General features: G+C 42.5%; 1 protein-coding gene across 6 annotated transcripts in view; it reads right to left on the reverse strand.

Moving 5' to 3' along the window:
• Window positions 1–13,997, reverse strand: part of ltbp1 (latent transforming growth factor beta binding protein 1) — a 339,046-nt gene that overhangs the window by 121,843 nt on the left and 203,206 nt on the right. For all 6 annotated transcript variants that reach the window (XM_043695510.1, XM_043695509.1, XM_043695512.1 and 3 more), the window contains 3 exons: window positions 11,054–11,076; window positions 9,231–9,321; window positions 7,834–7,932 (listed from right to left, as the gene is read on the reverse strand). In XM_043695510.1, the coding sequence (XP_043551445.1) occupies window positions 7,834–7,932; window positions 9,231–9,321; window positions 11,054–11,076 (213 nt within the window). The remainder of the gene's footprint in view (window positions 1–7,833; window positions 7,933–9,230; window positions 9,322–11,053; window positions 11,077–13,997) is intronic.

The raw sequence follows: 13,997 nt of genomic DNA on the forward strand, positions 1-13,997 counted from the left end.
ATCTTTATCTTATTTCCATCAATCCATTTAGTGCCCAGCATCTGTCGCCCTCAGTCTTGAGCGTGCTCAATGACTGAGCATCCACAGCCCTTCAGAGTAGAGTTCTAAAAGATTTATAAACGTTCCAGTGAAGACACTTCTCCTCAGGACGGACCTAAATAGCCAATACCTCGTTGCGAAACAAAGTCAGAAATTGCTGGAGAAACTCAACAGGTCTGGCAGCATGAGGAGAGAAAACAGTCAAAATTTCAGGTTCAGTAATGTTTATCTGTGAGACTAACCCCGTGACCTTACATGGCCCTGCAGGGGAAAGCCCTGTGTCAGTCCACAATAAACATCATAAATGCTTAGCTCCAAATAAAATTCAAGTTGCAAAGTCTTCCAGTTCCAGCACTTTCACTGATATAGGGGTAATACAGTTAGGAATGAGACTGGGAAGGAAGTGAGAAAAACACATTTCTGAGACCAACATTTGACATGAATGTCTTGCACCTTTTAAGTTCAAGTTGAACTGAGGGATTCTTCAGCTTGTTGCCAAGGACAGGAAGAGGAAGTGACATTATTCAGGAGGTCATAGGTTACCAACTGGATGTGTCCCCCCTCCCCGGCATTCATGACCAGTGGAGCAATACCTCAGAGTAAGAGGTTTAGATTGGATTAGATTACTTTACAGTGTGGAAACAGGCCCTTCGGCCCAACAGGTCCACACCGACCCGCCGAAGCGCACCCACCCAGACCCATTTCCCTACATTTACCCCTGCACCTAACACTGCAGGCAATTTAGCGTAGGCCAATTCACCTAATCTGCACATTTTTGGAGTGTGGGAGGAAACCGGAGCACCCGGAGGAAACCCACGCAGACACGGGGAGAATGTGCAAACTCCACACAGTCAGTCGCCTGAGGCGAGAATTGAACCCGGGTCTGTGGCACTGTGAGGCAGCAGTGCTAACCACTGTGCCACCGTGCCGCCCACATTGGTATCGGTGAGAAATTCCACAGTCCCCTGAAAATCTGTGGGTCAACAAATATCCCTAACACTGACTGGAGGTCAGACCCTGATAGCCATATGGCCAACAGGTTAAAAAGAATTAACTCAAACAGGGTCATCTGTGCACGGCTCCCAGCTCTCAGTTAAAAGGTAACGAGAGTGCTCCTCGCACATTGTCATCTGAGAGTTTGCAAAGTGGGATATGTTGGAACCTGAAGCATGACAATTGTTGCACTGTGGTTTGTGAGGGGAACAAGAGTATATTTTTGGTTCAAACCAAAATTGTTTCACGTCACTTTGTTTAACCTCCCAGCTTCTCCTCAGAAAGATGGCTTTGGGAAGCGTGGCATATCCGTGATTGTGCCCTGGGTACAGGTTTCAACGGCCTTGGTCTGAAGGCACTACGCAGAGAAAATGTGAGGCATTCGCCACCAAAGCGAGAAGCAAAGCTGTACTCAGTGGAGCCAATGTCCTTCACTCCAGCAGCCTGTATCATTCAGGCAAACGATCCAACACTAAAGCTGACACGCGCTTTCCCACTGGGAACACCAGCAGCCAAGGAAAACATCACTACACTCCCCATTAGACATTTTCACCCCTGGTTACATTACCTCAAGTGATTCTGATGCAGTGCTAATTTGCCGAACCCAAACGTATTTTTACTTTCATTTGACCAACTCCAGAACAAATATTTACAGTACACGCTCACTGGGTAACTGCACTGTTAATAATATGATTCCTCCCGATATGCATCTACGAGAATAACATTCAAGATCAGATCAGCGCCAAAATACTGCTGAGGCTGGATTGAATGATGTAAGTTCAACAAGCAAATTGGATGAGCTTTTTGGTGGAAATGTTTATTGTGCAACAAATGTAACAGAGATGACGGACAGGTCCACCCGCCCCATCACAGTGTCCGGCTGGAGCACCGAGAGTTTACTTGTAACCAAGTACTTATGAGCTACAGATAGCCCCGAAAAGAAGGACACCAAATGGCTGCAGCTTGCAAATTGTTACCTTCCACGTTGGTTCATGTGTGGAGTAGGGAGCTCCTCTGACTAACAGAAAGATACTTTGTTCTGTAATGCCAGCTGATAACCCACAAACAACCAACCCCTGCAAGCAGACTATCTGAGTCTTACACAGGCTCTGTACACTTTGAGGAGCTGGTGGCATGTTGGTAATACTGCCACACCCAGAGGCCCAGCTGATCAATACTCCGGGACACCTGGTTCAAATCCAGCCACAGCAGGTGGGGGCATTATAGTCATACAGCTCTACAGCACGGAAACAGACCCTTCGGTCCAACTTGTCCATGCCAGCCCGATATCCTAAATTAATCTAGTCCCATTGACCAGCATTTGGCCCATATCCCTTTAAACCCTTCCTCTTCATATACCCATCCAGATGCCTTTTAAATGTTGCAATTGTTCCAGCCTCCACCTCTTCCTCTGGCAGCTCACTCCAGACACGCGCCATCCTCTGTGTGAAAAAGTTGCCCCTTAGGTCCCTTTTATATCGTTCCCCTCTCACCTTAAACCTATTAAAAGCAAGTCTATATGTGAGTCCAGCCCCACAGCAATGTGGTCGATTCTTCACCGCCCTCTGAAATGGCCCATGAAGCTGCTTGCTGTAAGGACAATATGGAATTGCTGCAGTTTACTCAACAAATTCTTGCCAAAAATGTCCACAAAAATACCGAAGAGTAGAAATTTCACCTATCTCCTCTCCTAATGTCTGTGTGTATTTAATAGGAAAGAAAACAGGTTCACTTCGAACATTTCAGGTGGGCCACCCGTTGATGACATTGCCCATACACCATGAAGGCTGGTGACATGATTGGCCGAGTGTGACAACTATAGGATTACACTGAGGCTGCAGAAAGAGGTAGTGATGGGTTGGATTTAACATGCCCCCACAACTGGGATGGACGGGGGGGGGGGTTGCATGTTAAATGCAGTGCATGCTACCTGTCCACCCATCCATGCCCCTCCCTGCTACAATTTTACTGACAGCAGAGTGAGCATTAGATAGCCCATGGACTAGTGAACCAATTGAGGCTCCTAAATGCACAACTAGAGCAGTCATTATCGCCACCACTCGGATTAGGCTGGTGGCAGGACAGAGCTATATCATTCATTCAACACAGCAGCTCCCCCCTGCTGTGGGCTGGGCAAAGGGGCCCACATCCCTTTATTGGCTTCCTGAGCCCACTGGATTGCCTCCATCCTAGGTTCCTTCCATAACCACTTTCCTAACTTTTTTAACCCCTCCGCCCCCTTCCATCAAACCACACTCCAAAAGGTGAAAGGATTTCCCAAAGGATTGGTACAGGCGATGGCCTGTGACACTATCGCTAGGCTTGTCATCCAGAGAGACGGGTAATATTCTGGAGACTTAGGTTTGAATCACACCACGGCAGGTGGTGAAATTTGAAGTCAATTAAAAAAAATTTTGAAGCTAATTTCATCCAATGACGACCCATGAAAGACCCATGTGGGCGGCACGATGGCTCACTGCTGCCTCACAGCACCAGGGTCCCAGGTTCATTTCCAGCCTTGGCCGACTGTCTGTGTGGAGTTTGCACGTTCTCCCCGTGTCTGCTTGGGTTTCCTCTGGGTGCTCCGTTTTCCTCCCACAGTCTAAAGATGTGCAGGTCAGGTGAATTGGCCATGCTAAATTGCCCATAGTGTTAGGTGCATTAGTCAAAGGGAAATGGGTCTGGGTGGGTTACTCTTCGGAGGGTCAGTGTGGACTTGTTGGGCTGAAGGGCCTTTTTCCACTCTGTAGGGAATCTAATCTAATCATTGTACAATCCCATCTGTTTCATTCATGCGCTTTAGTGACTTCAGTTTGTAAGTCCCTTCAGGGAAGGAGCATGCTGTCCTTATCTGGTCTGGCCGACATGTAACTCCCAGACCCACAATAATGTCATTGAATCTTAACTATCCTCTGAAATGGGCTAGCAAGCTACTAGGTTCCAACTGAGGGCAACTAGGGATGGGTAATAAATGCTAGCCCAGATAGTGGCGCCCACATCCCATGAACGAATAATAAAAACATTATGTATCAGTTGTTTCTCAAACACACACTGATCAAACAATACCACCTGTTCAAAGAACTGATGGAAGAAAATAACTTGAAGGATATCAAGATTAGTAATAATTCTTTGTCAAGAGCACAGTTTTAATAGATACTGACGTTAATGCACAACTTTTCTATATAGTACTTTTAATACAATAGAAGATCTAAAGTTGTTTCACACAAACAATAATAAACAAAATTTGACATGAAGAGCTATTTAGACAGATAAGAGCAAAGTAGCAAAGGTTATCTTAACGAGGGAAGTGAGGAGGTGAAGGAGTTTAAAGAGGGAATTCCAGAACTCAGGCAGCTAAAGGTTTAGCCATCAGTGGTGCAGTGATTAAAACCAGGAATATTCAAGAGATCAGTATCGGAATAGTGCAGATATCTCAGAGATCTACAGGACTTGGACAGAATACAGAGATAGGAGAGACAACCTCCCAAAAAGATCTCAAATTAAAGAGGACAACAATGTAGGTTAGTAAGCACAAGGGTGATTGGGTGAATGAGACTTGCAGACGATGAGACACCGACTAGGAGTGTGTCAAATTGGTCAATTCTAGAGTTAACAAAGGCACAAGTGAGGGTTTCAGCAATGGATGAACTGAGACAAGGGCCCTGTCAGCTGATGTTATTGAAGTGGAAATAGGCTGCTTCATGATGGAGGAAGATGGAGTCAAAAACTCACCTTATTGTCTAAGATGAACCCAAGGTTGTGACCCGTCTGATCTATCCTCAAACACTTAGTAAGGAGAAGGATGAATTTGAATAGAATTTGGAGATAGTCCAAAGTCATTGGCTTTGGTATTCCAATAATAAACAGGAGGAACTAACTGCTCATCCAGTGTTGAATGTTGGATACACAATCTGGCAATTTAAAGACAGTGGAAGGGTCAAAGGCCATAGTGGGAAGATTGAAATGAGCTTCATTACTGATGCTGCAACTTTCAGATGGTGTTGAAGGGCCACATATAGTTGAGAAATTAGCTGTCTAGGCTCCACAAATAATGTGGTAAACAGAACAAGACTCCAAGCCCTCCAAGTCAAACAGCAGTTGCCTCTGCAATCTGTGTAATATTTCACTAGGCACAAGCTGTAACGTCCAACAATAACTCTGTGCCTACAATGTTCTGGTCACAGCTGTCTCCAGTTTTAATTTTACTGGACAAGAGTCATTTGCAAACACCTAAATACAGAAGGAACCTTTGTAAGACTCAATCTAATCTTTAAATAAACATTGCTGAGGATGTTTAATAGGAAACTAAATCCACTGTACTAATTTAATTACTTTAGTAATCCTGTTTCCAAATATAGAGTCAGACTTGCTTTAAACATCCTTCACCTGTTTAGCTGCAGAGAGACAATAATGAAAGCTGGAACACTCAGATTCGCTTTAAAAGCCAACAGACTATTTTTAGCATTATTTTAATTGTTAAAAATTCACATAGCAAGGGCTACTATAAAATTTCATAAGACAGTTAAAAAGTAACCCTTTCTTCACTTTTACTCACAGCTTCAGTTTCTTAGGAGTCTCCATCATCTGTACTTGCAATAATAATTGGGAGAGAGTGAAAAGTCACGTCCATTACTGTAGATTAGTTCTGACAAAATGACACACCCAGAGTTCATTTGCAAGCCAATTGATGTTGGCACTATCACAAGTCATAATGTTAAAAATCACACAACACCAGGTTATAGTCCAACAGGTTTGTTTGAAAGCACCAGCTTTCGGAGCACTGCTCCTTCATCAGGTAGTTATCGAGGATAATATCATAAGACACAGAATTTATAGCAAAAGTTTAGTGTGATACAACTGAAATTATACATGCTGTGTCCTATGATCTTACACTCTACAACCACCTGATGAAGGAGCTGTGCTCCGAAAGCTAGTGCTTCCAAATAGAAGTGTTGGACTATAACCTGGTGTTGTGTGATTTTTAACTTTTCAACCCCAGTCGAACCCTGGCACTTTCACATCATAAAACACAATTGTTTTGCTTGAACTTTGCCGATGTAGTTCATTGCTTTCTGAACGTCCCATTTTCAGTAACAAACCTTGTTCAAGTCACTCTCCTTTTATAATGTGACATGAATTTCATCTATTTACTACTTTCAGAAGACTGAATCATTTCATTATATGCCCAAAATACTAGCAATGGGGGAGGGAGAATTGTTTTGAAGAAGTGATCAGAACATTGAGTAGACGAGTGGGATGTCACGTTGCAGATGTATTCTAAAAGTGAGGCCACTGGCGGAAGCTGTAATGTCTAATGGTAACCTCATTCTTAAGATATCCTACAATGTTCTGGTCACAGATGTCTTGCATTCTGGTCATCTTTCCACAGAAAGAAATGTTGTCAAACTTGAGAGGATGTTGAAAAAAATTTATAAGGATGTTGCTGACTGGACAGTTCATTTTGCAGGGAAAGGCTGAAGAGGCTGGGGGTGTTTTCCCTGGAGTGCAGAGGCTGAGGGGTAACCTTATAAAAGGTGAATAGCCAAGGTCTTTTTACCACAGTGGGGGAGTCCAAAACTGGAGGCCGTAGGTTTAAGGTGAGAGGGGAAAAATTTAAAAAGGACCTGAAGGGTAGCTTTTTCATGCAGAGGGTGGTGTGTGTATGGAACAACTGCCAGAGGGAGTGGGGGAGGCTGGTACAACATTTAAAAGGCATCTGGATGGGTACATGGATAGGAAGGGTTTAGATAGATAGAGGGCAAATGCTGGCAAATGGGACTAGGTCAGATTGGGATGTCTGGTCAACTTGGAATGTAGGGTGTGTTTCATTGTTGTATAGCTCAATGACTCTAAGTGAAAACAGGGCTTACAGCAGCTTGTGGAATTGGTGGTGGTGGTCAGTTAGCTCAGTTCATTAGAGAGCTAGAATGTGATGAAGAATGATATAACAGCATGTGCTCACTCCCTGTAACAACCCTGGTCTGTCACAGTTGTGCCTCCTCCTTTTATCGCAGGTTTGTAGATTGGTGCCCTCAAGCTATCCATATCTAATTAGCTCTCTCTAATGGACGGGATACATACGGCCCTATGTCAACTGTGAGTAAATATTTAAATTATTGGTTTTCACCTAAGCAAAATGACTGGCTTTAATGCATTCATTGAAAATTACCTAAAATGCAATCATATCCCGCAATTCATGCCATCCAGCACAATTCTGCTTTGTGGAAAAAGTTTAAATGCTGTGAGAATAAAATTAAATATTGGGGAATTAGCCCAAAGGAAGGAATTTGGTTGAATCTTTTAACCCAGTGGGCAATGGATTTGTTGAATAAGTTACCAGGTGTGACCATTGAAGCGCTTGAAATTAAGAAATATTTGGGGGTATTTCTAAGGAATTTGAATTGAGGAATATGGTGGGAGGCAGATGAATGCTTGATCTCAAAGTTTACGTTCAAAAGCGAGTTTCCTCATTCCAATAGCTTTTCTCCATTTCTGACAGTTTGTAAATTTCACATTATCACCCGATCATATTCCTCTCTGGTCGAGTCGGAATGTTCACAGAAATGAAATTTTCAGGAGTGGTCTAAACTAAAGCTTGATAATACAAGTCACCAAGATTAAGCTTCTTTATTTAGTTGATTGATGTTCCAACACAAAGGAACAAATAACTATGGCTTCTGCTAACGTAACTCTGGCACAGATAAGCAGAAATCCCAGTGTATCTGGAGGCTCCTGCAGAAAGTTATGATGGTTGGTCGGGAGGAGCCCCGAGTTAATCCCAGCGACTCGTGTTTACTGTACCTGCGACTTGAGTAGATGCAATGAAATGGGTCAGACTGGAGGTAGACACATCTGGGGCAATGTGGACCGGGTTCGGAGGTGAGGTTTTTTCCACCACTGCTGTTATAAAATAAGAACAAAATAAAATCTACAGGTCAGAATGCAAAGTAGTGTAGCAGTTCATTTTCACCTTTAATTAAATGTAGCTTAACTTCGCCAAGGGCAGCAGACTCAGCACGGGCAGGAGAGTTCAAACACGTTCTCACAGGTTAGGGTGAAGGTCACAGTCAGAGTTAGGATTGGGCACAGGGTTAGGCACAGGGTTGGGGACATGGACAAGGTCTGGGTTTGAATTAGAGTTCAGAGTTAGAGTTAGATTCAGGCATAGTGTTAGGGCTAGGTGTGGTAGAGTTCAGAGTTAAGAGTTAGATTCAGGGATAGTGTTGGGGCTAGGTGTGGTAGAGTTCAGAGTTCGAGTTAGATTCAGGGATAGTGTTGGGGCTAGGTGTGATGGTGAGGGTTATTTTAAGATGGTCACCCCAACAATCAATCCTTGTGGATGACAAAAGAAAACCGTTGCAGGGAAAGAGGCCTTTTTACAATGTGCACCCAAACAGGATTCTCCTAAGGCTAGGTCTCAGCCAGGAACGGGAGCTGCTTCATCATGGTATATGTTGCTGGATTAATAATCCAGAGGCCTGGATGAATACTCTAGTGCCCTGAGTTCAAATGCTACCATAGCAGCTGCTTCATAAATGTGGAATTAAAAAGCTGGTCTCAGAAACATCATGAAACTGGCCGATTGTTATTAAAAATCCTACTGATCTACTCATTGGGGAGGGAAATCTGCTGTCCTTATCCAGTCTGGCCTACACAAGTCTCCAGAGCTTGCATTATACGTGTGGCTCTGATTGAAATGGCATTCCACGGTAACAAACTGCTTGCAGTCTGGGTTCACCTGGACTAGAGCAGTTTGAGAGGGCAGCTCACCAGCACTTTCTCAGGGGAAATTAGGAATGGGCAACAAACACTGGGCACATCCCAAGCAGAAACTAGTGTGTTAACAGCACCCACTCTGCCTCGGCCTTGCTGTTGTCCCAGAACAAATATGTGAGAGGAGACTTTGGGAAAGAGTGGAGGCAAGGAACTCCCACGTTCAACTTGTCCTATTAAAATTTAGCAATTTGTTGAACTAACATCTCAATCAAATTCCATTGTAGAACTGCAAGTAATGTTCATCACCCTGATGACGCTCCAAATACAGATCAGCAAATGATAAAGACAACAATCAACAGCTAAAAGCATCAAACAGAACAACTGCAATATCCACTGTGGCTACAGCTGCAAAAAGAGTGGGGTTGGGGAGAGAACAGAATCAATGCAAAGTGATAGTTGGTCGTGATATAAAGAGAACATACCAGGGTAGCCCGAGTTGATCTGGATGGTGGTAATGCTGGGCGATAGCTGGGGCAGGCCAGATTCCACAACACGCTCATCTTTTACAAGTTCCTAAATTTAATGAAAAGATGATGTTATGTTTCAATTTAAGGGCATTTTGATGAAAGGTTAGTTTCAAAGACTCGGCATTTTTAGAAGAAAGCGTAAGAACGCACTTTCCAGTGATTACTACATCTGAAAAAAAACACTCTTAAGGTCAGGCACTACCACATTTAAATGCTACTTGCATGACCTGATCTGTTTATTGTATTTTTTGGATTCCTCAGATTGTGACATTCACAACTCCTTTGGTTTTCTCCTCCTCTCCTCCTCTTTCCCCTTCCTTTCAGAATTGTCTACCCCTCACCCTACTTCACTGCTCTGAATCCTGCATTACACTTCTGTTTCTCTCTTCCTCCAAATATCTCCTCCCTTCCTGAACAGCTGCCTTGTTATCCTCCACTTCTGTCTTCCTTTCAGCCAAACTTTCTATTTCTAATCTTGATTTCTTCTTCATTTTGATCTTGTTTTTCCTTCCCTCATGTCTGTCTCTCTCTTTCTCTCCTTCTCCCCTCTTCTCCCCTTTTACTCTCTTTTCCCTCCTGCACTTTGGGGTCTCTTCTTCCTTTACTTTGAGCTCTCTCCTCCTTTCAGGAATCCCTCTATCTCTTCTTCAGTACTCCCTCTATCCCTTCCTTAATTCCTACCTCTCTCCTGCCTCTTTACTCTCTTTCTGGAAGGGGTGAGGGTTTTGTAAACTGTAGAATGCACAATCATCACTTGCAGGGTTTGTAGTTAAGTTTGGTTTGGATATTTCAATCCAACAATCCAGAGTTTATCAAATTAACACTCCGGCACTGGTTCAAGGTATGCCACTGTGTTTTTATTAAATGGAATTGGACACTGGCAGGATAGCAATAAATGATCATAACCTGTGGGATTCATGAGCAAACCAGAAAGCAGTTCAAATACTTGTCAGCTTTTACTAACTAAACTAACAGTGACAGTTGCTTTTCTTTAAGTTATAGAGGTTATTATTAAACTGGCATCCGAAGTTTATAGCGTGTTATGTCTAGGAGAAAGTGAGGACTGCAAATGCTGGACATAACAAGTTCAAGTATGTGGCTCTGGAAAAAGCACAACAGGTCAGGCAGCATTCGAGGAGCAGGAGAGTTGACATTTCAGGCGTAAGCCCTTCATCAGGAAATGTCAATTCTCCTGCTCCTCGGATGCTACCTGACCTGCTGTGCTTTTCCAGCGCCACATATTTGAGCTTGTTATGTCTGACTGGTTCAGAAAAATAAATTACCAACGGTCAGATTTTCCAATGGTGGCAGCAATGAGTGTCTACAAGTGGGGATCTGAAAGCTGTTTTGTCTTATGCACATGCTCAGAGTATACCTGGGAAATTTAAATACCTGAGGGACAGAATTCCATCCAGGTCCCTCTGAGAATATCTACCGGAGCCTGGATGGTCAGCGGCTGTATTTTTGTGAGAAAGAAACAAACTGCCATGACAATTTGTTACTGCAGTCTTCACAGGGAATGCATTCAGAGAGACATCTGCTCACAAAACTCTCAGCCACGCACTCGTTGAACCTCCCACTATCACATCTGCTGGATGGCTGTGAGCTTCATTACACATGGGCATCTTGTTGCCCAGGTTCAATTGGCACCCTATCTCGAGAATGGATTGGACTGATCTTCATGCCTAATTCTGTGTAGCTAATGCAGTTAGAGAATTGAAATATTCATAGCTAACAGCCTGTAATTACAATTGTCATATGAATGTTGAGTAACCTACCTGTTCAGGTGTGCTGGTGGCCACTGGAATGAAAAGAGTTATAAGAAGAGATTAATTCAAGAATATCGTATAAATATCTAACATTAACACGTGCATAAAGGCAGTGTTTCTGTTCAAATTCTAGAAAATAAAGTGGTTTATTTGCAATTAATGATTTTGGAGAACTTTAGACTAATAAAAGATTTAGAAAAGCAAACAGTTGAGTTCATCCAGATTGTGTTGAACCAACATAATATACACCTTCCCGCTAGAGAGGGCACCAGACAGGGCAAGATAGCAAAACTGCCAGTCATGTCAGATGATACACTCCCTCCCAACTTTAAAAAATACAACTTACACATCAAAACATAAAATGGTATGTGACTAAAACAAAACACTGCTTAAAATTTAACTAGTTACGTTCCATATTTAACTGGTTATGCTCTATATTTAACTAGTTTATGTTTCATATTTGTTTTTACTGTCATCATAATCTAATAATTACAGAGCAAGCAATATATTTTAAAAAGAGGTATTTTTCCTTAACTGCGGAACACGTCTCACCAAAGTAGAATTTTTAATAAGAAATAGTGAAGAGAACAACCTACCTGGCTTCTTTTTATTTCTGTCTAGGGATGAGTCTAACCCTGTTTTCTCAACATCTCAGCTTTGACATGAACTCCCAATTCTACTCAATAGTCAGGACTCTGACACTGATATGTCTTACTCGCTGTGCTACTCTGGTGAATTCTGTAACACCCAGCAAACTGTCAATTCCGTTTTGAGTTTTGCTTTGGGCCAGTAGGAGGAATTTGGATTACCGGAGGTCTACTTTGCTCTCCACTTCTTCTGTCATACAAATGACCAGCATGACACCGATAGAGTGTCTCCGTATGCATCTAGTCTCTTTACAATGCAAGATGATTCCAAGATTTCAATAATTTCAGCACATTCAGCAATGCTGTGGCCTCACAGGTAATACTAGTTTGACACAACATCAAAAATTCTAGCTCCATCATGGTGAGGAAAATATTCACCTTATTGTCCTCTCCTACTTTATTTGTTTTTAACCAAATATGTAACCATTATTCACAACTGTATCTGTTTGAGTTAACTACTCTAATGTTCCCAAATATACCTTTCTTTATTTGACAGGTTTTGAATTATGTCTTTTATTTTGATTGTTCCACTCCTAGTTATTAGATCCTCGAACACTACTTCAGAGTTTTACTTCTGACTTTTAAGATTTGAATTTATGAATCCCTGTGTCTGCTTTTTAAACTTTCACCATTTTGTATGATTTCATCCTTTGTTATCCACAATTGTCTCCATTGTTTCAAAGAAGGTCATGGGACTTGTCCTCAGTATTCTGCTCATCGTTTATCTCTCATTCACACTACACAGAAACAGGTAACTTGGTCATTATCACATTGTTAACTGTATTTCATAAAGGTTTGGTAGAAACCAGGTTAATTTATGATGCCAACACAGAAACAGAAGACTGATACTCCCATACAAACAAGGGGCGGCACGGTGGCACAGTGGTTAGCACTGCTGCCTCACACTGCCAGAGACCCAGGTTCAATTCCTGCCTCAGGCAACTATCTGTGTGGAGTTTGCATATTCTCCGCGTGTCTGCGTGGGTTTCCTCTGGGTGTTCCGGTTTCCTCCCACAGTCCAAAAACATGCAGGTTAGGAGAATTGGCCATGCTAAATTGCCCATAGTGTTAGGTGAAGGGTTAAATGTAGGGGAATGGGTCTGGGAGGGTTGCTCTTCGGCGGGTCGGTGTGGACTTGTTGGGCCGAAGGGCCTGTTTCCACACTGTAAATAATCTAATCTAATCTAAATGTAGGCCACTCAGCCCTTTGAGACTGCCCCACCATTCCATAAGAGCATGGCTGATCTGATTGTAACCTCAACTCTACAATCATATATATAATCTACAATCTTTCATCCCCTTGGTAATCAAGAATCTATCTCACTCTCCCTTAAAAATATTTAAAGATTTTGTATTCATTGCCTTTTGAGGAAGATTCACAACCCTCGGAAAATAATGTTTCCTCATTTCCGTTTTAAACTGGAACAGCTTTACGTTTTAAATGATGATCCCCTTATTCTAGATTCTCTCACAGGAGGAGCCAAATTTTTAACAAGCACCCGGTCAAGTCCCTTCAGGATTTTACAAGCTTCAGTAAAATCATATCTGAGTCTTCTAAACTCCAGAGGATATGGGCTTAGCCTGTCTAGCCTTTCCTCACAAAGCAATCTGCTTATTCCAGGGATTAGTTTCGCAAAGTCTTCTCTGAACTGCTTCCAACACATTAACATCCTTATGCAAGTATGGTGACCAGTATTGTACACAATGTTTACCCTCGGCTTAGATGACTATCAAAATGCCTTCGTTCTTAAAAAGGCTTCCATTTTTTCCATCCTTTCCCCAAATACCCCCATCAAAGTGTTATATTTCATTCACTGGGTCACTGTGCATTTATCATGTGGCCCTTTCAAATGTTCATATTTGCAATGCTCACAGCATTTGTGCAGGTCTCAAATATTCTACAACCTCAATGTGACGATGAGCAGGAGAGTTTCCCAGATAATCTCCCTCACATTTACCTCTCAAACAACATCACCAGAAAGCAGACCATTTGATCATTTCAACAATATCTTTGCGAGGGCTTATAGTACACAAATTGACTGCAATACTTCCTATGTTATTACAACCATGACTTGACTTCAAACAAACAGTTCACTGTCTGAGAGGAGAACCGAGAAATCATGAGGTTGTAAAGGATACGATACAAATGCAAGTCTGCCTTTGACAATATTCACTATGCAAATAAATTTGTCAGATATGCCTTACCATTTCACCAACTTGTGCCAACAGAGTGGCTCCAATAACTAGTCAGGCTGTTACCATCACCACTTAGTGATGCCAGGGAGCAGAGGAGAAAGCACAAGCAG

Source organism: Chiloscyllium plagiosum, chromosome 9 (genome assembly GCF_004010195.1).
Source record: "Chiloscyllium plagiosum isolate BGI_BamShark_2017 chromosome 9, ASM401019v2, whole genome shotgun sequence".
Lineage (NCBI taxonomy): Eukaryota > Metazoa > Chordata > Chondrichthyes > Orectolobiformes > Hemiscylliidae > Chiloscyllium > Chiloscyllium plagiosum.